Source organism: Malaclemys terrapin, chromosome 5 (genome assembly GCF_027887155.1).
Source record: "Malaclemys terrapin pileata isolate rMalTer1 chromosome 5, rMalTer1.hap1, whole genome shotgun sequence".
NCBI classification, from domain to species: Eukaryota; Metazoa; Chordata; order Testudines; family Emydidae; genus Malaclemys; species Malaclemys terrapin.
Window position 1 is genome coordinate 105246372 of NC_071509.1, and position 23414 is coordinate 105269785.

The 23414-nt window shown below is 44.4% G+C and overlaps 1 protein-coding gene across 3 annotated transcripts in view; it reads right to left on the reverse strand.

The window, feature by feature from the left end:
* Positions 1 to 23414, reverse strand: part of ANKRD50 (ankyrin repeat domain containing 50) — a 56075-nt gene that overhangs the window by 32424 nt on the left and 237 nt on the right. The window contains exons 1-2 of one of the 3 annotated variants that reach the window (XM_054029836.1): positions 21144 to 21227; positions 16833 to 17022 (exon numbers count right to left, since the gene is read on the reverse strand). Coding sequence is in view for 1 of the 3 variants with exons in the window: in XM_054029835.1 (XP_053885810.1) it covers positions 21144 to 21622 (479 nt within the window). In the remaining 2 variants the exon portion in view is untranslated. Of the gene's footprint in view, positions 1 to 16832; positions 17023 to 21143; positions 22347 to 23414 lie in introns of those variants that run through there. The other 2 variants (XM_054029835.1, XM_054029837.1) reach the window with 2 other exon arrangements.

A 23414-nucleotide genomic window follows, 5' to 3' on the forward strand; every position in this document is an offset into this window, starting at 1 on the left:
GTAATGGGCTGTGAACATGTGTATGGACGACCAGGTGGCTGCCTTACAGATCTCCTGGATCGGGACCTGCGCCAAGTAGGCCATTGAGGACGCTTGGGCTCTAGTCGAATGGGCCCGGATATCCGGGGCCGGAACATTGGCGAGCTCATAACAAGTGCGTATGCAATGCACAATCCATGCCGACAAGCGCTGTGTCGAGATAGGCAAGCCTTTCATACGTTCCGCAATCGCAATGAACAGCTGGGGTGTTCTGCGGAACGACCTGGTCCGCTCCAGGTAAAATGCCAACGCCCTTCGGACATCCAGGGTATGTAGGCTGCGGTGGTGAGGGTCCGTATGGGGTTTTGGGAAAAACACCGGGAGGCAAATGTCTTGCCCCATGTGAAACTGTGACACCACCTTTGGGAGGAATTTGGGGTGCGGCCTAAGATGCACCTTATCTTTATGGAACACCGTATAGGGTGGTTCCGACGAGAGGGCCCTCAATTCTGATACCCTTCTGGCCGACGTGATGGCCACGAGAAACGCCACCTTCCACGAGAGGTGCGTGAGGGAGCAAGTGGCCAGGGGCTCAAAGGGAGGACTCATGAGTCTATTTAGGACTAGGTTCAGAGACCACGTCGGAACCGGCGGGCGTGAGTAGGGGAACACCCTTTCCAGCCCCTTGAGGAATCGGGCCACTGTGGGGTTGGAGAATACTGACACTCCCAACTCTCCCGGATGGAAAGCCGAAATAGCGGCTAAGTGAACTCTAATAGAGGCGGGCGCAAGCCCTTGATTCTTGAGGTGCAGTAAATAGTCCAAGATGGACGGAACCGAGGCCTGCAAAGGCTGTATGCGTTGAGGCTCACACCAGAGGGAGAACCTTTTCCACTTCGCCAGGTATGTTGCCCTTGTAGAGGGCTTCCTACTATTAAGGAGGATTTGCTGAACCTGGTGAGAGCACCTGTGCTCTGCATCGTTCAGCCAGAGAGATACCATGCCGTGAGATGAAGCGAAGACAGGTTCGGGTGGAGTAGGCGACCTTTGTCTTGCGTGACTAGGTCGCGATGGAGGGGAAGGGTGATTGGATCGGCTACGGACAGTTCCAGCAGGGACGTGAACCAATGCTGGCGAGGCCAGGCCGGGGCAATAAGTATAATCGTTGCCCTGTCCCTGCGGGTCTTGAGAAGAACCTTGTGTATAAGTGGAAATGGAGGGAAGGCATATTTTAGGCTCCCTCCCCATGGGATCATGAAAGCATCCGCTAATGATCCCGGGCTGAGGTTCTGGAACGAGCAGAACTGAGGGCATTGGCTGTTGTCCCTGGTGGCGAATAGATCCACCCGGGGAAACCCCCACTTCCGGAAGATCGAATGCAGGACGTCTCCTCTCAGTGTCCATTCGTGCATTCGATAGGATCGGCTGAGGCGGTCTGCTAAGCCGTTCTGAATTCCCGGGAGATACGTCGCGATGAGGTGTATCGCATGGGCTATACAGAAGTTCCATAATTGGAGTGCCTCGCGACAGAGGGGAGAAGACCGGGACCCGCCCTGCTTGTTTATATAGAACATGGCGGTAGTGTTGTCCGTCAGGACTGCCACGCTGTGACCTTTTAGGAAGGCGTGGAAGGTCTGGCAGGCGAGGCGAACCGCTCTTAGCTCCTTCAGATTGATGTGAAGCAGCTTGTCCTCTCCGGACCACAGCCCTTGGGTCCGCAGTTCCCCCAGGTGCGCCCCCCAGCCTATGTCTGATGCGTCTGTCACTAACGTCAGAGTGGGTTGTGGGGCAGCAAAGGGGATCCCTTCGCATACCTGCTGGCGATCGAGCCACCAGCCTAGTGAGCTGAGCACCTGGTTCGGGATCGTGACTACTTGATCCAATGGGTCTCTGTTGGGGCGATGCGTGTGGGCGAACCACAACTGTAAAGGCCGGAGTCTCAGCCGGGCATGTCTGACCACGTGCGTGCAAGCTGCCATATGCCCCAGAAGCTGCATGCAACACCTTGCCGTTGTCGTGGGAAATTTTTGGACCGAGCTTACGGCCCCGTGAATTGACATGAACCGTGCCTCTGGTAAACTCGTTACCGAGTCCAGGGTAGCACCTATGAAATCCAGCCTCTGTGTGGGGATTAACGTGGATTTCGGCACGTTGACCCGGAGGCCGAGCTTGTCGAACGTCTGCAAGGCCAGCGTCACGTGAGATCGGACCTCGGCCTCCGACCTGCCCGCGAGTAGCCAATCGTCCAGGTACGGGAACACACGCATCCTTCTTTTTCGAAGGAAGGCTGCTACCACGGACATGCACTTTGTAAACACCCGTGGAGCTGACGCCAGGCCGAAGGGCAGGACAGTAAATTGGAAATGGCGCTGTCCGACAACGAAGCGCAGAAAACGCCTGTGGGCCGGATTGATTGCGATGTGAAAATAGGCATCTTTCATATCGAGGGCAGCATACCAATCCCCCGGATCCAGGGATGGGATAATAGTTCCAAGGGAGACCATACGGAAGCGCGCTTTGATCAGAAACCTGTTTAGATCGCGCAGGTCCAAGATAGGACGGAGGCCTCCTTTCGCCTTGGGGATCAGGAAGTATCTGGAATAGAATCCTTTTCCCCTTAGGTCCAGAGGGACCTCTTCTACTGCTCCTGCAGCGAGAAGGGTCTGTACCTCCTGTATGAGGAGTTGCTCGTGAGAAGGGTCCCTGAAGAGGGACGGGGAAGGGGGATGGTAGGGAGGGGGCGAGGAAAACTGGAGGGTATAGCCCGCCTTCACTGTGCGCAGGACCCAGCGGTCCGATGTTATGCGCGACCAGGCCCGGTAGAATTGGGACAGACGGTCCTTGAAACCCAAAGGAGGATCCGGTATATGAAGTGGTACGCTGTCCTCGGGCGCAGCTTCAAAAGCCTGGTTTATTCCCCGGCTGCGGCTTGCCCTGGCCGTGATTCTGGCCCTGGTTAGGCGTATTGTTACGTCTCCGCCTGTTATCCCTGCCTCGACGGCGGTAAGGCTCATGTCGGGGCCGAGGGTGGTAATGCCTTTGCGGCGGTTGGGGTTTGAAGGGCTTACGCTGCGTTACCGGCGTGTGCATACCCAACGACTTAAGGGTCGCTCGTGAGTCCTTAAGGCTATGTAGCCTGGCGTCCGTCTGGTCGGAAAACAAGCCCGAACCTTCAAACGGGAGGTCCTGCAGCGTGGTCTGCACCTCCGGCGGGAGACCTGAAGCCTGCAACCACGCCGAACGCCTCATCACGACTCCCGACGCGATTGTTCTAGCCGCAGCGTCGGCTGAGTCCAGTGCGGCCTGTAAAGAGGTCTTGGCCACTGCCATTCCCTCGTCCACCAGGGCCGTGAACTCCGGATGCGCGTCCGGTGGGAGGGAGTCCTTGAACTTGGCGACTGATGCCCAAGAGTTAAAATTATGCCTGTTTAGAATCGCCTGCTGATTGGCGATCCTCAGTTGCAGGCCCCCCGATGAATAGACTTTCCTCCCGAATAGGTCCAATCTCTTAGCTTCCTTGCCCTTGGGGGCAGGAGCTTGCTGGCCATGTCGCTCCCTTTCGTTGACCGCCGAGACCACCAGCGAACAGGGGGACGGATGTAGAAAGAGGAAGTCAAACCCTCTAGATGGGGCGAAGTATTTCCTCTCCACTCCCCTTGCAGTTGGCGCACTGGAGGCCGGTGTTTGCCACACTGTCTTATAGTTGGACTGTACTGTCCGTATAATCGGGAGAGCGACTCTGGAGGGGCCCTCTGGGCTCAGGATATCGACCATGGGGTCGTCCTGCTCTATGGTCTCCTCCGCTTGCAAGCCCAGATTGAGGGCTACCCGGCGAAGCAGGTCTTGGTGTGCCCGATGGTCAATCGGGGGAGGGCCGGACACCAGTGTGCCCGCTACCGCCTCATCTGGCGAGGAGGAAGAGGTCGGGGCCTTCTGCCCATCCTCATTGTCCTGCAATCCGGCATCAGCCAATTGCTCCTCTGCGGCCTGACCCGCCGCGTGGGATTGGGACGGTACCGTACTCGGTGCCGAGTCCGCTCCTTCCCGCTCCGGTGGTCTAGAGACCGTTGCCTCCCTATACGATGGCGGACGGTGCCGCGGGATCGGTACAGGGATGGCCCGGGTCTCGAGGCTCCCGATGGGGGCTCTTGTTGGTGGTAGGCCCAGGGTGTCCAGAATGGCCATTGGCTCGGCTGGCCCCATTGTGACTGACCGTAGTCCCTGCTGGCTTGTGACCTACGGGCATAGCCGCCGTATCGGTCTGAGTCAGTCCCCGAGACCACGGACGGTGACCTGGAAGGCCACGGTGGGGCCGTGGGACGGTGCCGGTCCGGTATTAGGGAGTAGCGCCTCCGCGACTAGGACCTGGAATGGCGCCTCGTCGACCTGGACCTGGAACGGTACCGGTGATCGCGGGACCGGGAACGGCTACGGCTGGTCGGCCTCGGGTAACGAGCCGCCGATGCTTCGCGGTGCCGACTCGTGCTTGGTTGCTGAGTCGGTGCCGGCCGTTTGTTGAAGCCCGACTGCTGCGGTGCTTCTTGCGCCGGGGGCAACCGGGAGTCCACCGAGGCGGAGCTCGACCGGGACCGGTCCCTGGAACGGTGCCGAGACGGCGACCGTGGTGGGCGCACCATCGCCGGCTTGCCGCTGCGCGGCAGCATAGGCGGGGCGCCTTCAGCGCGTGCCGGGGCCTCGACGGACAAGGCAATGAGGTCCTTAGCTGCCTCAAACGTGTCCGGAGTGGAGGGCTGTTCCACCAGTTCCTCCAGCCCTGCATCCTCGCTCGACGCGCTCATCCCGGGGCTCGACGGGCCCTTCGGCGCCGGAGCCACTACCGGGGTCCGTGATGAGGCCGTGTCGGCCTTAGGGGCACTCGAGGTCTTTACCGGTGCCGCCTTCTTGTGCGGGGAGCGGCCTCGGGCCTTAGGTTGGCCCTTCACTTTTGCCGGCGAAGACGATCGGCGTCGTGCACTTCCCCGCTGGGTCAGTGCCGCGGTCTTCGGGTGACCCGCCGGCGCCGGTTCCCGCACCGAAGCCGGGGCGCTCCGCACGGAGGCAGACGGTGCCGTCGAAGTGGAGGGCTGTAACGCCGTCTCCATGAGCAGCTGCCTAAGGCGAAAGTCCCTCTCTTTTTTAGTTCTGGGCTTAAAGGCCTTGCAGATTTTGCAGCGCTCCTTCTGGTGAGCCTCCCCCAGGCAATGAAGACACGAAGCGTGGGGGTCGCTCAATGGCATGGGCCTGCGGCACGTGGCACAGGCCTTAAAACCCTGGGCGTGTGGCATACCCCACCACCCGGGGCCGGTGCTGAACAAACAACCCCAGCAGGAACTTTAAGTACTCTAATGAGCCGTTAACTACTGGTTAAACACTACACAACTAACTGATAACTGCTAGATAACTCTAATGTGCTAAGGGACACTCTCAGACGAGAGACAGAGTTGTTCCAACGCCGCCATGGACGGTAAGAAGGAACTGGAGGGGTCGGGTCGGCAGGGATATATATACCCTAGAGCGGGGCTCCGCTCTGGCGGGAAGGTGGGGGCCCCGCCAGCCCGACGGGAGCCGCTAAGGGAAAAAGTTTCCGACGTCCGTGCACGCGGCGCGCGCACACCTAAAGTGTAATGGACGTGAACAATCACTCGAAGAAGAACAATAGAATACAATTGAAATTTATTTTCATATATATTGTATTGTGTTGTAATTGAAATCCAAGTGTATATTATTTTTATTACAAATATTTGCATTGTAAAAATGATAAAAAAATAAACAGTATTTTTCAATTCACCTCATACAAGTACTGTAGTGTAATCTCTATCGTGAAAGTGCAATTTACAAATGTAGATTTTTTTTGTTACATAACTGCACTCAAAACCAAAACAATGTAAAACTTCAAAGCCTACAAGACATTCAGTCCTACTTCTTGTTCAGCCAACTGCTAAGACAAACAAGTTTGTTTAGATTTACAGGAGATAATGCTGCCCTTTTCTTATTTACAATGTCACATGAAAGTGAGAACAGGCATTTGCACGGCTCTTTTGTAGCTGGCACTGCAAGGTATTTACGTGCCAAATATGCTAAACATTTGTATGCCCCTTCATGCTTCGGCCACCGTTCGAGAGGGCATGCTTCCATGCTGATGACGTTCGTTAAAAAAATGTGTTAATTAAATTGGTGACTGAACTCCTTGGGGGAGAACTGTATGTTCCCTGCTCTTTTTATCCACATTCTGCCATATATTACATGTTATAGCGGTCTCGGGTGATGACCCAGCATGTGTTCTTTCACTGCAGATTGGACAATATGCAAAGAAGGTACCAATGTGAGATTTCTAAAGATAGCTATAGCACTCGACCCAAGGTTTAAGACTCTGAAGTGCCTTCCAAAATCTGAGAGGGACGAGGTGTGGAGCACGGTTTCAGAAGTCTTAAAAAAGCAACACTCCGACACGGAAACTACAGACCCCAAACCACCAAAAAACTTTAATCCCAGTGGTTAGAGACCTCACCGAGGATGTGGGATTCAAATCCATTTTTGTCGGTCCTCTACCTCTCAGGAAAGTCCCTAAACAACTGGGTTATAGGTAAGCCTGGCAGAGTTTCATTTTTTAATTTTAAAAATAATGTTGACAGATATCTGCTTTTAAGTCGTCGTCCCCCCCATTTTATATATCTATTAAAATTTTCTTAGTTGCACAGAATTATGGAGGGTCAGACAATATTATTTAATGACAGCAGTTGAGATTCAAAAAGTTAAAACTTTATAATCATTGAAACACATTTTCAACATCACAGGTCAAAATTTACAAAGTAAGTATCCTTAATTCAAACTTTAATAAATTCTCAAGTAGCATTTTTCTTTCTTTGCTATTTGTAAATGTTGATCATCTATGGAAATATTTTTCCATCAGTTTGTATATGTGTAATTATATCAACATTTAGATAAAAATCTAATCCCACCAAACTTAGTTATAGGGTATTGTGTGGTGGGTCTTTCTCAATCTGTCCTGTTGAACTTTGTATAAATAATTAATATTCATCGCAACAGGGAGCTGAACATCTAGGTGAATGACTCTATAGCCAGCAGTAGGGGCAGTCTCACTTTCTCTAGTATTTAATTATTTATACAACATGGAACAGTGGATTTGGGTTAGGTGCCTAAACACAGGGGAGGGTTCACAGCTGGGAATCTTGAGCAGAGTTAGACACTCAGCAACTTTTGACTCTCCTCACCATTTCCTACTGGCTCACTTAGATTATTCTCTGCTCAGCTTGCTGGCTTTTGTGAATCCCATTCTTAGGTGTCTAACACTTTCCATATCTGAGGAAGCTAATTTAGGACTAAGGATTCCACTAGGCAGTAAGGTGCCTAAACTTGGCTATTGTAATGCTAAGCTTAAATTCCCTTAGTGGATCTAGCCCCCAAAATCACTAAGCACATACCAGCTAAAGTTACAGAGCAAAAATTTTTGTTTGGCTGCTGGTATACAACTCCCTCAACATACATGCAATATAGCTATAAAACAAGGCAAGGTTTGTAATTTCTTGTGGACTGTAGGCCATTGGGGGGAAATCTCGGTGTGCATTTATTTTAGCTACGGTTATAATTGTGGCTTTAAGGTTTCTCTCAGCAATTATTTTGTTTTTGTACTGGTAAAATCCCACTGCTACATCTGTTGTAGGCAAAAACTACAAATAAGCTAAATGACAATATTTAACTTATTCAGAGATATGCCAAATTTCCAGTTTGCCCAAAGGAAAGCACAATACATAAGAACACAGGAATGGTCATACTGGGTCAAATCAATGGGTCACCTAGTCCAATATCCTGTCTTCCAATAGTGGCCAGTGGCAGATGCTTCAGAGGGAATGAACAGAACAGGGCAATTATTAAGTGATCCATCCCCTGTAATCCAATCTCAGCTTCTGACAGTCAGAGGTTTAGGGACACTCAAAGCATGAGGTTGCATCCCTGACCATCTTGCCTAATAGCCACTGATGGACCTGTACTCCAGGAATTTATCTAATTCTTTTTTGAACCCAGTTATACTTTTGGGCTTCACAACATCTCCTGGAAACAAGGTCCACAGTTTCACTGTGTGTTTGAAGTAATTCCTCAGGTTTGTTTTAAACTGCTGCCTATTGCATTCGGTGACCCTTTCCTTGTTGTTGTGTTATGTGAAGGGATAAACAACACTTCCTAGTTCACTTTCTCAACACTCTTCAAGATTTTATAGACCTCAGTTTTATCTCTTTTTTCTAAGATGAACTGTCCCAGTCCTTTTAATCTCTCTTCATAGGGAAACTGTTCCATACCCCTAATCAATTTTGTTGTCCTTTTCTGTACTTTTTCCCATATATCTTTTCTGAGATGGGGCAACCAGTACTGCACATAGTATTCAAGTTATGGGCATGCGATGGATTCATATGCAGCATTATGATATTTTTGGTCTTATCTATCCCTCTCCTAATGGCTCATAACATTTTATTAGCTTTTTTGACCGATGCTGCACATTGAACAGATGTTTTCAGAAAACTATCCCTGATGACTCCAAGATCTCTTTCTTGAGAGGTAACAGCTAATCTAGAACCCATCATTTTGTATATAGAGTTGGCATGTTTTCCAATATGCATTACTTTGCACTTATCAACACTGAATTTCATCTGCCATTTTCCTGCCCAGTCACCCAGTTTTGTGAGATCCCTCTGTAACTCTTCCCAGTCAGCTTTGGACTTACTTATCTTGAGTAATTTTGTATCATCTGCAAATTTTGCCACCTCACTGTTTAGCAGCTTTTCCAGATCATTTATGAATATGTTGAAGAGCACTGGTCCCATTACAGATCCTCATGAAACCCCACTGTTTACCTCTCTCCACTGACCACCTATTCCTACCATTTGTTTCCTATCTTTTAACTAGTTACTGATCCATGAGAGGACCTTCCCTCTTAGCTTCTGACTGCTTACAAGCCTTTGGTGTCAGACACTCTGAAAGGTTTTCTGAAAATCCAGGTACACTATTCCCACTGGATTACCTTTCCCATGTGCTTGTTGACCGTCTCAAAGAATGCTAATAGATAGGGAAATCATGCTTCACCATTTCAAAAGCTGTGTTGACTCTTCTTCAACATGTTGTGTTCATCTATGTGTCTGATCATTCTCTTCTCCACTATGGTTTCACCTAATTTGCCTGATGTTGAAGTTAGATTTACTGAGCCTTTTCAAAAAATTGGCATTAAATTAATATCCTCCATTCATCTAGTACAGAGGCTGATTCACAAACCAGAATTGGTAGTTCTGCAACATCATATCGGAGTTCCTTCAGAACACTTGGTTGAATACCATTTTGTTCTGGTGACTTATTACTGTTTGATTTATCAATTTGTTTCAAATCCTCCTCTATTGACACCTCAACCTGGGACAGTTCCTCAGATCTATCACTTAAAAGGATGGCTTAGGTGTGGATATCTCCTCCACATCCTCTGCAGCGATGACTGATGCAAAGAATTCATTTAGCTTCTCTGCAAAGGCCTTGTCTGCCTGGAGTGCTCTTCTGTACAGTGCCTCAAAAAATGAGGCCCTATTCTCAGTTGTCCTGTAGGCCGTAACAAACACCATTAATAATTGGGATAACTTCCAGTGATGATTTCTAGAAGCACAGCATAAAATTTAGGGGAGCTTACAGGAAGTAGAATTTAGGGGAATATATGCTTTCTTGTAGTGGCAAGGCTATAGGGAGTAGTTTGCAAGTGAACAGATTACATTTACAAAGTAGGAAAAGACAACTAAAACATGACTATAGTAACCAAACTGTAGCTGAAAATTCTTTCCTCATGCCTATTAGAAGACTGGAGTAGGATGCTTATTTCTTATATTTAGAAGCAGGACATGTTTGCTTTATGCTGGATGTGTAATATGATCACTTTACGTAACCTGTCACTTTGATTTCCAGCCCTTCCTCTTTCCTGGATCTTCCACAGAGACACTGATTTTGTGGCACAAATTAAGATCTATACCTCAGATAACTAAAACAATTTACACTAAATGATCATTACCTTTTCTTTCCTGGTTGTTTTCAACTAGCTTCTAAATATCCCCTTGAATCTCTCATGCTAGCTCAGGATAATTATGATTAACTAGATTTTTGAAAAACCTCACAGTTAAAAAAATATTTTAACGTTTATTAGAAAGCATCAAGTAAACATGAATAATAGGGCACTTTTGTTCCATGGACTTAATCAGTTATTTTTAAAAGATCATCTGATTGGAAGCCAACCTATAAACTAGTTACAGTCACTATTATTCCAGTTTCCCAGTTTCCTAATCTGGGAAACTGGAATAATAACCTCCTTTGGAAAACACTTTGAAATTATTGATAAAAGGCACTATAAAAAGGATGAGGTATTAAAAAGAAGTTATTGATCAATCAGTGCTCTCATTTTGACGTACAACAGAATGTATAAAACTGCAGAGTTAGTTTTATACCAAACTGTTAACAAAATGCATTGCAAAATTAAACAATTTGGTCTTTTTATTCTCCTCCAGTAATTAGCCAGCTCCCTTAGCCATACAGAATCAATCTTCATTCACAGTCAATAGAGCGGCTTCAATGACCAATGTTAGTTGAATTAAACATTAAACCGAATCCAAGTTCCCACATCTTTATGCATTCTAGATTGGTCACTTACCAAACTATGGAACCTAACTAGCAAATGATAAATCTGACTAGTTTGGATTTATATACTGTCCAGACAATCAGCAAAGACTGACTTCTGTATAGATTATAAATATTGACTTTCAAAGCAAATATTAACCACAATAAAGGTGGGGTGAGGGGAGGCTGAGGAGCTGGGGCACTGAACTATTAGAGAAGAATACACTTGATAATCTGACTCTTGACAGATGTATTTTGAGTTTATATTCTAGGTAATTACACTTCTGATTGTTCTGTAATCATGAAATAAAAGGCTCTATATCACAATGCATACGCACAAAGTGACTCAGTAATGGTACAGCAGGTTAACAATCTTGGTTTAATGTTAGATTAGTCTGTTCAATATATTTGATCTCAGGAGAAAAAAAATACGATAGGGAGCTATGGAGACTATTTCTGTGAGACATGAGATTCTTCAACCATCTTGGTACAGCAGCCTGGGTGCAGGCCACCATATGTCTAATTACATATCTTCCGGGGTTTTCAGGGTACAGGCTGGACAATAAAATGAGAAGTCCAGTTCCACAAATACTAGGTTAACATGAGAGTTCTGCTGGAATTCATCTCGTACCTGGTTGGATACTTGGGGTAGAGTATTCCCTCTTTTGTTGCCTCCTCATGTGTCTTTTCCCTCATTTACTGAGTCAAAATGATTGCTTTAAATCTTTAATTTCAATAGCCCTTAGCTGCAGAGAAATATATTCCATTCTTTCTTTGCTCTAATACAGTCTATGTGGTTGTATTTATATTTCTCTCCCTTCTATTTCTAACAGATACAGTTCCTCACATGAAGGTTTTATTAATTTCCCATATATCCTTGTATAGTATCTCTATGGTCCACCCATTTATTTTAAAAACATTTTGTAAGACCATCACCATGCATGTCTGATACTATCTCTCTGCACACTTAACTTTGGTATTTATTCTATAGTTTTTTATTTAGTATGATCCATTTTTAGCATTATCTATAATAGAATAAGGCAATTGATAGCTGTTATATTGTACCACCACTTTCGTTTTTTCCCCGGTACCATATAAAGGAACCATATAAAGGAGTTATAAATGGGGTGTCTTATGGCACCAAAGACATGGGTGTTTTTTTGGTTTTGTTTTGTTTTTTTAAGAAAAAGGAAGTAAACAAGGAAAAGTGTCAGCATAAAATATATTTGGGATTAGTGAATTAAATTAATGCAGGTGTTACAGAAAATTCTGTAGTTCATGTTTTCCGGAAAATAATCACAGTTCCATTTTTGTGGGGTGCGGGGTGGAAGAGAAGGCTCAAACAGGAAGTAGCAGCATAGTAGGATACTGTTACTAATGGAGTTGATTTTAAAATGGCTGCATAGTGCTAGGTATGCAACAGGTTAATGAAATGGCTTGGATAGTTTACCTGATACTGACTAGCCCAAGGACAAAGCTAGTATGAAGTATACCTGTACCACCATTGCCACTCCTCACGCTCAAGATAACGTTCCCTGCAATTTTAAGTCAATTCACTGGAAAAAGTTTCTTGCTTCCCCAGGGTTTAAAATGCCAGTCATTTTAAGTGTCTTATGATTAAAAATTATATAGCAGTGGAGGTGAAAGGAACAGCTAGTATCTTCTTGAGTTTGGTGAGAATACAAGCTTTCACCAACTGCACACATCTGATTTACCCATGAATAGACCCTCTCCTGCTGTCTCCTGGGACACTTTGTGAAGCTACACAGGAGAAGGATGTGGTTTTTTAAAAAGCAGCCTTTTATATTTGCCTATTATGTGTTCAGAGCTTTCCTAAACAGCAGCAGAATGAAATCAGTCAGGTCAGTTTCATTGCTGCTATTTAGAACCCAAAGGACTCAGCAAGGCTGACAAGAACCATGACCATTTCACTCTGCTGCTGCTTGGGAAAGCTATGATCACAGCAGACACTGCCTGAAGCTATTCACGGGGAAAGAGGATCCAAAACAGAAGCCAAGGGATGATTGTGGTAGTGTCTTCCAGCAGCCAGGAGCTGGGAGGAGGGGGAAGGATGTAGTGGACTCTCACTGCAACAGCCAGGGGACTCAAGTAAGAGAAGACAGGGTATGAAGATTCAGGTTCTGACTTTTCCAGAGGAAAATACAAAAGATGACAGAGCACACTGCAGACAGCACACTGATAGAAAAAAAATCATCACCCTCCTACTTCATAGCAGCTTAGCTTTAGGCTACTGCAGGGGTTCTTAAACTGAGGATCAGGACCCCTCAGGGGATCACAAGTTGTCTGCCTTCACCCCAAACCCACTTTGCCTCCAGCATTTCTAATGGTGTTAAATATATTTTTAAAAGTGTTAATTCATAAGAGGGGTCACACTCAGAGGCTCACTATGTGAAAGGGGTCACCAGTACAAAAGTTTGAGACCCACTGGGCTACTGCAACTGTCCACAGACTAGATCTAGCTTGTTACCACAGTCAGGCTAGGTCTACACTACGCAAGTTGCGTATTTTAGGTCGACTTACCTGGCTGTGAGGACGGCGGCGAGTCGACCGCTGCCGCTCCCCCATTGACTCCGCTTCCGCCTCTCGCTGCGGTGGAGTTCCGGAGTCGATGGCAGAGCAATCGGGGATCGATTTTATCACGTCTACACTAGACGCGATAAATCGATCCCCGATAGTTTGATCGCTACCCGCCGGATCGGTGGGTAGTGAAGACGTGCCCTATGTCTTCCTTATCAGCCTGTGGCTAATACACATCTAGTAATTTTTTTACAGCCTTGATGGTTGTATGGTCTTTCGCTAAGCTTAGCTCTATTCAAAAGAGAAAGCTTGAACACCCATGTGCCATGCCCTCACCTTTTACTCTCAAAGTTCAGACCTTTCTCACAGCTATCATTTTGAACTTATGGGCATCAGTGAAACTGTCAAAGATAGTGTCCACTTCATACTGCTGCCTGCTACGAATAGCAGAGCAGGCAAACAGCATGAAGTGGACAGCACTGTAGTTATGCATTAGGGAGGTGGACACAAAACACTGGGCAGGGGTAAAATAGCAAAGATCCATCCTACTCCCCTTTAAAGCTGCCAGGATCATCTGTAGACAAAACTCTTGCCTCAGCAGCTACTGATGTAGAGCTTCATAGTTTCACACACCCACTGATCAGAGTTCAAGCAACAAGAACCGGAAATGGCAGCAGTCATTCAAAAGGGAAATGACTGTTGCCTCAATGGTGAAGATCTACTACAATCAGTATTTTAAAAATTGAACAGTAAGCACCATCAATCTAAAGCACAATCTAGTTCATATATTTCCACCATGCTAGCAAGGTGCCTCAAATAAATAAATTTAAGACAATACAGTCCAAACAATGAAACACATACTAATTAACTAGTCGATAAAGTCTGTGTAATTCCTGAACATTCAAATTACTATTATAAAAACAGCTTCTTCATAGTTCTCATTTGACTAGTCATACTAAAATAATACACTTAAGCCAAAAACAAAAATAAAAGCAAAGCTTTTTCCTCTTAAATGTGACTATGCTCAGACAAGCAACGGTAAAAAATAGGATTATGGTGGGGGTGGATATTTATGGTCTCTCAGAGGACTTCCATACCACTTTTGCTCAGTAAATAAGTAGATTTTTTTTTCTAACTGCAAGACCTGTAAAATTCAATCTGAAAGCAAAGCGTGTTCTCAACACTTAAAGGGAGGTAAAAGCCATCCTGAATTGGAACTTTTTTGACAATACAGCAACCAGAAAAAAATCCAGTTAATTAAGAGAAGGGAAAAAAAAAAAAAAAATAGTAAACTTGTCTGCAAAGAAGCTGACAGAATACACAGATTGAGTAAGATTTTAAATCAAATTCTGACCACGAAACGCAAAAGCCCCAGTCCTTTACACATTTTTTTTTCCAAACACACAAGTCATTCCAGTGAACACCACAGCTCCCAATGTAGGTGAAGCTACTTAGTAATCCTGTAAATTTATAGGCACATAAGTTTTTATATGGCAACTTCTGGATGTATGATTTACTGCTTCCCAAAATGATGTACTCAAGTACTACATAAGCTTTCACTTCGAACTCTGACACCCAAAAGCAATATATACCCCAACTTCAAACCTGCAGCTAATGAAAGATTTTCAGTGACCTCCTGTGCTTTTGTATAAAACAGATCAGCATTCGTGATCACACATTCCATGCACTTGAAGTTCTATTGCTTTAACACCGCTGACACGGTTAAGGTTTTGCATTAGAATGCAAGTTTGACAAAACAGGAATATATATATATATATATATATATATATGAGAGAGAGAGAGCCTTTAAATATCTGTTTGAAATGGAAGTAGAAGCCTTATCGAACTCTAGAATATGGGAAGATGATGAGGAATGTAGACGTCTCTCCCTTTAACATTTTCATGCCTATGAATTTTTTGGGTGGATGGGGTATATCCTGCTGCAACCTTAACTGTCACTAAACGTAGTTCTGTTTATTAATTTCCTTGTTTTGCCTTTTTTTTTTTTAAATAAATAAATATAACTTTGCTATACCTCAGTGGATAATGCCCCAGAATCAAGGAGAAGAGCTGCACCTCCATGGGAATTAGTTGGAGAATCTGTGATGCTGACATTGCTTGTGACAACCCTCCTGAAGAGTAAGAGCTGTGACATGCCACACATAGGTCGTGCTTCCATAAAATTTTATCCCTATTTAAAAGCAAGTGTACGAAGAACAACCCTCTATGTTTAGCACAGATGACAACCTATCAGTTAACTGCCTGGGAGTTAAAAAAGTTAGAAGATTTGAATTCCTGTTGTCCTCTTTCCCAGCTCTGGGAAATTTCTACTGGGCTATAAGGGTAGTTGACGAGTTTCTCTCCCCCTGCTCACCTTCAATCCCACCCTAAATGAAGATTCAGCAGGCTTGCTTTATTTATTTTCCATTATGGTAAAAATGTTATAGACTATACTATAGGCAAACACTACTTCCATATAATGGATATTCTAGAAATCCGCATATGAGAAGCAATAATATGGCCGAAGGACAGTTCCCAAAGTATTTGAAATTTCTTTAAAAAGGGATACAAAGGAAAGTAAGGGGCCAGGAGAATTGCCAGAGAAGGAGATACATGAACTATCTGTATTAATTAGTTTCAAACCACCACACACAATTAAAATAGCACTCCAAGTTTATATTTTGTTTTGATTTTTGCCATTCAATTTTTTTTTTTGGTAAATAAAAGAAATAAGCTCCCATTAAACACAACTTTAATTTGTGTTGCAGCTAACCACTGCACTATAATATCCAATGAATAACTACTAATTTAGGAAAATTAGAAGTGAAAATATTGTTTACTATCCACATAGCATGGTGATAGATATTTAAAATGCACCTTAGTGCTTGGGAAAAGTATCATTAACAGCAGTGGAGTCTGGTCCTATACTCGTAATGCAGGTACAGCAGTCACCAGAAGTACAAGTTTGCCCACTACCCCACCTTGCCAATATACCTCATTGCCTGACCTAGAATGACAATATTGAATGGTTAGGGAAACAACTATTTTTCCAACACTGGCTGAGACGGTCAAGTAAATAAGCAAATTTATGCCAGTTAAGGTAGAAGGCTGCATAATGTGGACATATGAGCACTGAGACCACTGAATCTTGTCCTGTCACAGCCACCATATAGTAAGTACACCTCTACCCTGATATAACGCGACCCGATATAACACAAATTCAGATATAAAGTGGTAAAGCAGTGCTCGGGGGAGGGGGGGGGAGGGGAAGGGGGCAGGGCTGTGCACTCCAGTGGAGCAAAGCAAGTTTGATATAACGCGGTTTTACCTATAACACGGTAAGATTTTTTGGCTCCCGAGGACAGCTTTATATCAAGGTAGAGGTGTAGTAAAAGTCTTCTAAACCTATTTGAATTGTAATATGACCTAGAGGGGAAATATTTCATTAAGATAGTGGGAACTTGAATCATCTAGTCTGACTTCAATTTTTACCCTTCAGGCCTTTTTATATTCTCTATGATATTATGCACTTTTATTTTTAGTGTCCCTCCTCCTTTTCATTTTATTAGTTTCTGGCCCCTTTCATGTCAACCTTTACTCTATTTTCTTTTCATTTAAACTGTGCTCTGCACCTTTAAATCCACAAAGAATAAGGGTTTTACCTTGTTTCAGGAGCAAGGGAATCCCACAGAAGATTACATCTGTGCCTGAGTTGTTCCTTTGTGTAAAACACTTAGTGGTATCAGCAGAGCAGAATCTTGTCACTGTCATAATGCTCCTGCTGGCACCAGTGGAAAAGATGTGTGTGCAGAAAGAGCATAGGCATGTTACTCTGCTGAGATTGGAGGTGTTCTGTGAGGGATAAGGAAATAGGATAAAAAAAAAAGAGAGGCAGATTCTTGCTTCTTCTTTCCTCCCTCCATTACTGGGTCTATACCCTGAGCCCTCAGCAGCAGAAAGGGGCAATTGCATTTGCTTCACTGGTAGTGTTGCAGCAAACTCACTAGTGAAGCACCATGAACAGAAGTGTGATCTGAGAGGACAGGGAGGCAAAAGCACAGACCTGGGAGGGAGACAGTAAAAAGATAAGAGGACTGGGAGAATCCAATACAAGTAGGAAGGACTGAAAGTCTAACAGTGGAGAATACCGATTTAGGACCATGTTCATTCTTCACTCCCCTGGCCAACAGGGACTATTTTCAATCATTTCACATTTAAACTTTGAAGACACAAATAAACAGACTATAGTTTTGAAAGTTTATATAATTTCCAAGTTTACAAATTCAGGATCAACCTAATATGAAAAACCTCCATACCAAATTAGGACTTTACAAGTCGTTTAAATAACCAATATATTTTTCAAAAAAATGAATACTGTACCAGTAATGTACCCTTGAAGCCTAAGGGTAATTTATTAATACTGCCCATGTTTTTCAACAGTGGATGCTTAAAGTTAAGCTCAAATCCAAATTGAGGCCAGGTCTCCAATATAAGCTTCTGCTGGCATACTTAGGTCAGTCAGGGATGTGAAGAGGTGTCATCCCTGACTCACACAGCTGTGCCGGCATGTTTCTCTCCTGGGAGTAGTTTTATTATACCAGTACAAAGCGCAGGTCTGCCAGTATAGCTGCATCAATATTAAAAGCACTTTATAAGTACAATATAACACACAAACTAAACCAGAACAGAGTTCCAAGGTAGACATGAACTAAGTTACATAAAGCGGTCCAATTTTCAAGCTTCTATGATTTAGTCATAATGGTGTGTCTAAAAATAACATATGAACCTAACTTCAGGTACTCATTCCAAAAAAAACTCTTGGCCATTGTTGTAGTCTCTTATTTTAACTTTTCACTTCTACCAAGTACAGATAACATCACAGATTTGGTTTTTTAGGTAAAAGCACAGTTCCATCTGACATTTTCTGCAATTAAATTAAATCTAAAGCTTTGATCCTTGCAGAGTCTTTTGAATCTAGAACATCTAAAGGAAACAGCAACAAGCGAAGGTAAGGGTATGTCTATACTTACCTCCGGGTCTGGCGGTAAACAATCGATCTTCTGGGATCAATTTATCGTGTCTTGTCTAGACGCGATAAATCGATCCCGGAAGTGTCGCCGTCGACGCTGGTACTCCTGCTCCGTGAGAGGAGTACGCGGAGTCGACGGGGGAGCCTGCCTGTCGCGTGTGGACCCGCGGTAAGTTCGAACTAAGATACTTCGACTTCAGCTACGTTATTCACGTAGCTGAAGTTGTGTATCTTAGTTCGAAGTGGGGGGTTAGTGTGGACCAGCCTTAGGATAGACAAGAATCTAAAGTAAGAACTTCAGCTGCAACTGTGTTCATTCACAAACTATTTTGTGACAGAAAATATGCTCATCAAGAGGAGTGCCCAAAAGCAGTACTACCAGCAGCAATTCCTTCTTTTAGTATTACATCCAATGACTGACATTTATTAGGAAGTCTGCTCAAGTTTTCCACACTCTTGATCTCATTTCTCTTTGAATTGGTTCCTAAAACAGGATGCACAATTCAAAGATTATAAATGGGTGGGAGAAAGAAGGTAAATATATTAAACTGAATGAATTAGTTTACTTGATTTTACCTTTTTTGAAGAAAAGACATTTTAAAATATGAATAAGTTTGAAAAGCCTAATTTTTCTGGGTTACAATTATACTATTCACTATGCATAAAAAATTAAAGCATATCCCAAGACTGCTGAAAACACGCATGCTTAGCACATAGGATGTGACAACGTGAAATGTTTATTAAATGGTATTCACTATGAAATTTTATTTTTCAATTTTGTCAAATAGTAAGTTGTTTCTAAGTTAATCTTCACAGGGAACCTAAAATATTGGGGAAGAAAAATTTTCTAGGTCAATAGGCAAGTGGAGTTACCAATATAAGCTTGTTTAGATTTATAAAACAAAATATTTTCCATTCTAGGCTATGAACTTGCAACAGGTTCTGCACGGGCAGAACCGTGCTTCTGCATGGAACCCACTGACTCTGCCCATCAGGGGCTAGTGCTGGTGCCTGATTTATAGATAGGTATTGGTCACTTTCACTTCTGGTAACTGCAAACAGAGAAATGGAATTATACTACTAGCACTGGGAGTACTAAGCTGAAGCGTGGATGTGAGAATTTGAAGTTGAAGTTAAAAAGGCAAGAGATTAGGAGCTGCATATGCTTAGAACTTTGCAAATTAAGTACTTAAACTGGCCTGAATACAGAAAATTTTGCCATTAACTTTGTTTACAGTGGAAAAAAAAGTCCACTATTTTCATGGTCTATTTTAAACTTTAGCGGTGGGGGTGGGGGTAGAAGAAGGCATGATCAACTTAATGCTTGTGAAAAATGTTGGTTTGGAAGCACTGGAGACTTAACATCCTATTTATCCACAGGGCAAAAACAGGACAGGTACTGTAATGTAAGCTTCCCTCATTCCACTTTGCCATGGTGATCAGGTACTGTTCTTCAGTCTCAGTGGCTGTTTAGCTAACCAGTCTGGTGAGACAAAGGAAAAATTCTTATGGTGATTTTCATGATGTGGACATTAATCCACTTAGACTTCAAAGACCACTAAAAAGTTCATAGAGGCCACCTGAGAGCCATGACTTACCTACTATTGACTTGGGAAAGTTTCATACCAATGACCTAGTGGTAAAAATGCAAGTATTCCACTACAAATACTCTATTGAGTCACTGTCTTTAGTTTTTTTCCTTCATTTTAATTGTTTAGATGAAATTAACCTCTTATGCAGCCAGACCCCCCCACCCCCAAAAGTGTCTAGTGCTATGATCAAGGGTACGTCTACACTACCGGATCGGCGGGTAGCCATCGATCTATCAGGGATCGATTTACTGTGTGTAGTGTAGACGCGATAAATCGATCCCCGATCGCTCTCCCGTCGACTGCTGAACTCCAGCTCGGCGAGAGGCGGAAGCAAAGTCAACGGGGGAGTCGCGGCCATCAATCCCGCGCCGCGAAGTAAGTAATTCTAAGTCGATCTAAGATACACAACTTCAGCTACGAGAATAGCATAGCTGAAGTCGACGTATCTTAGATCGATCCCGCCCCTCCCCACCCCCCCAGTGTAGACCAGGCCCAAGAATATACACTCAAAGATCTTTGTGTAAGTTGCTTTACAAACACTGAGATTATCAATGTTCCTGCTGCAGATAAAAAGCTTTCAGCAGTATGTTGAATATATTTTTGTATTGCAAGGAGCACCGATGGCAGAAATGAATACTGCACTGCTGAGCTAGTGATTTCCCTCAGTTATTCAGTTTGTGATTTTGCTTAAAAAAAAAAAGCCCCACATCTTAAAAGTTACTTCTACACAGAGTATGGATTCCCTAGTTTCTTTAAATACCTACTGAAAGAATAGTTATGATTCTGTACCACCTTATACTGTGAAAGAGTGGTAATTCCGTAAGTAATGTGAATTTAGTGCAATCCATGCATATGTAAGTGGGATAGATTCATTCTGACTTAATGTTTTCCTACCTGATCTTGTGGGACACAGGCCAGGGGTTCGATGCGGGATTCTTAAGGTTTACCTAGTCCACTATCCTGTCTGACAGTGGCAAGTACCAGATACTGCAGAGTTCTTGCAATTCCTCTGAAGTATGGAGATGTGGGATAATCTGCCCCCCTCTCCCATCCCTCATGGGCTTTAATAGTTATTATCTGAGGCCCTGGCCCTATCCCTTCAAAAATATTAATTATAGCTCTGGGTATTTTTTATATCCATAACTACGTTTTGAAATGAAGATTTATGTGAGCTATGTGAACAGGAAGTTAGATTTTTTTTTTTTCCAATGACAATTTTGGAAGCTATGGGAGCAATCCATGGGATCAACAAGCCATGATGCTACAAGAAAAACACATTTTTCCTGTCTGTAAGTGCTTTAGGCTCTTTGGATGAAAGCCACTATATAAACACAACATGGTTTTATTTTTACCTTTTAAATGCTTCAGCAGGATTCCTCTCACATTCCCCAGGTTGCAAGAGACTTTGAACTGCAGGATCTCTTAGTTTGTCTTCATATCCCTGGATGAGTCCACTGCGGCAGATCTGGGTAACTAAACCTCTAATAAACCCACCCACACACAGTGTGTCAGAGTCTTGGGCCCTGCAGAAGTGGAAAGCTAGAGCTTGGCGATGCAAGCCTCTTTGCAGGCTTGCAGATGAGCTTGGCCACAATAATTCAGTACTGAGGGCTGTCTTCCCACTACCAGGCCCTCCTACCAACAACACACCCCAGGCAGTTCCTTTCCCCGAGACAACACCAGCATTATTCCCAGAATTTGCTACAAGAGATGGTTTGTTGGCAGCAGTGTTGCTGCAGTTAGCTTTCTCCTGAAGGCAGTGCTGAAGCTTGTGGAAAACCCACTCCCTACAGTAAAACTGCTTCCCTTGCAGCAAACTCGTTTGAGCCATTTTGTAGACCTTTGTCCCTGGTCATAAGCAGCAATACACCTTCAACATCTTAAAGTCTGGATATAAGGATCCATCTGCCACAGGATGACGATACGAGTTAACCCTTCTTGTAAAAGAATAGCCTCTTTATAAGACGATCAGACTCATTCCTTCAGATGCTTTATCATGATTAGAGTGTAGAGTGTTCAACTGCTTATGCAACGAAGCGAAGCCTGGTACCACAGGCTCAATAATACTTAACATATGGGTCAAAAGGTAACAATTCCTTGACTACACCTGTAGTTTAAACAGCTGTGCATGTTCCCAGAGTACAGAGGAGACGATGCATCTGGAGAAACATTTTTTTTTTCAAGTACGTACTAGATGCTTCTCAATTCCAAACATCAGTCTCTTTGGATTTACATCAAGAAAAAACTGTCCACAGTAAAATACAGCTTCTGAGGGGGTTTTCTTCAAAAAGTAAAATTTATATTGCAAACACGTAGATCTGTACCACTTGTTGTGAAGTGGTCTGTATAAATACTAAACATTGCAGGTTTCATACATCTGGGCAAGCACCAGGGAAGTGCTTCAAATTATGGTCTCTTATGTAGCAGAGCTGATAGGAAAATGTTAACACCTCCTTAATGTGGGACAAGTGCTTTCTTCCAGATCCTGAATTCTTCCTCAACTCTCTCTCAGAAATCTCAATTGCAAGATGTCAAAACAAAGTTCTTCTCTAGACCTATGAAATAAAGAACAAGACAATGATTTAACTCCAGGTGCAAGATATCACATCATGATTTACTATACATCTGCTAAAACCAAGAATTCATATTCCTCATTTGTACCAATTTCTGAAAGTCTTAAAGTTAGTCTCAAACTTGCAGAGGAGAAATAATTTTAGTTAAGGTTCTCGTATTTCTGCTATGGGTATGAGCTGCAATCAGTCACATTCACATTCTTTGATTGGTTTTAAAGTGACCTCAAAACCACACCAAGGAAAGTAAGCCTCCCACTGATCCTAAGAAGGAGACACATGCACCCTATTATCCTGAACATCCTTCCTTACCAACATTTGTTCATTTGATTATCCTTTTACTTGCTTTTTCTACTGCCAGGTGCATTTTTACACACCAGTGCTGTCCACAGCTCTCTTTACACACTTCTTTGTTCATGATTTGTGTGCACTAGGGCACACAGCAGCCTCTTGGAGTCCCATTTTAATACATCCACCACTAACACCCTATGGTTTATTCTTGTGGAGCACATTTCTATTATCTGTACTATTCCCCTTGGCTGGGTTCAGTCTTCTTTCTTTTTTTGGTTCTTTGCTTTAGGTCCCCAGTGCCGGACTTTACATTTCAGCTGATACAGAGGCAGGCTGAAAAGTCACTTCACCAGGTCCTGCTGGTCGAGCTACATTTTTACACCCGGACTGTCGAAATGAGCAGCTGTGAGCTCTTCCCCATCTGCTTCTCATACACACCACACTAGAGACACACGCCCTGTCCCTCCCCGCGGCCCCACGCAGCAGAGCACACAGTGCCCGGCACAAAGATCCCAGCCAGCAGCAGCCCCGCGCCGCTCCTCCTTCCCGGGTGTATTCGGCTTTTCCAAGCCCCTGGGCCCGCTGAACCTCCCCAGCCAGCCCCTATCCCGGGGCCGGGCTCACACCCCGCCGGCACACGCTGGGTTTCGCCCTCAGCCCCGAACGCCGCTCAACATCTCCTCCCTCCCCCGTCACTGTCGTCCTGCCTATCCCGGCGGGGCGAGGGGCAGCCGCCCGGCTCGAGCTGCAGCCCCAGCTACA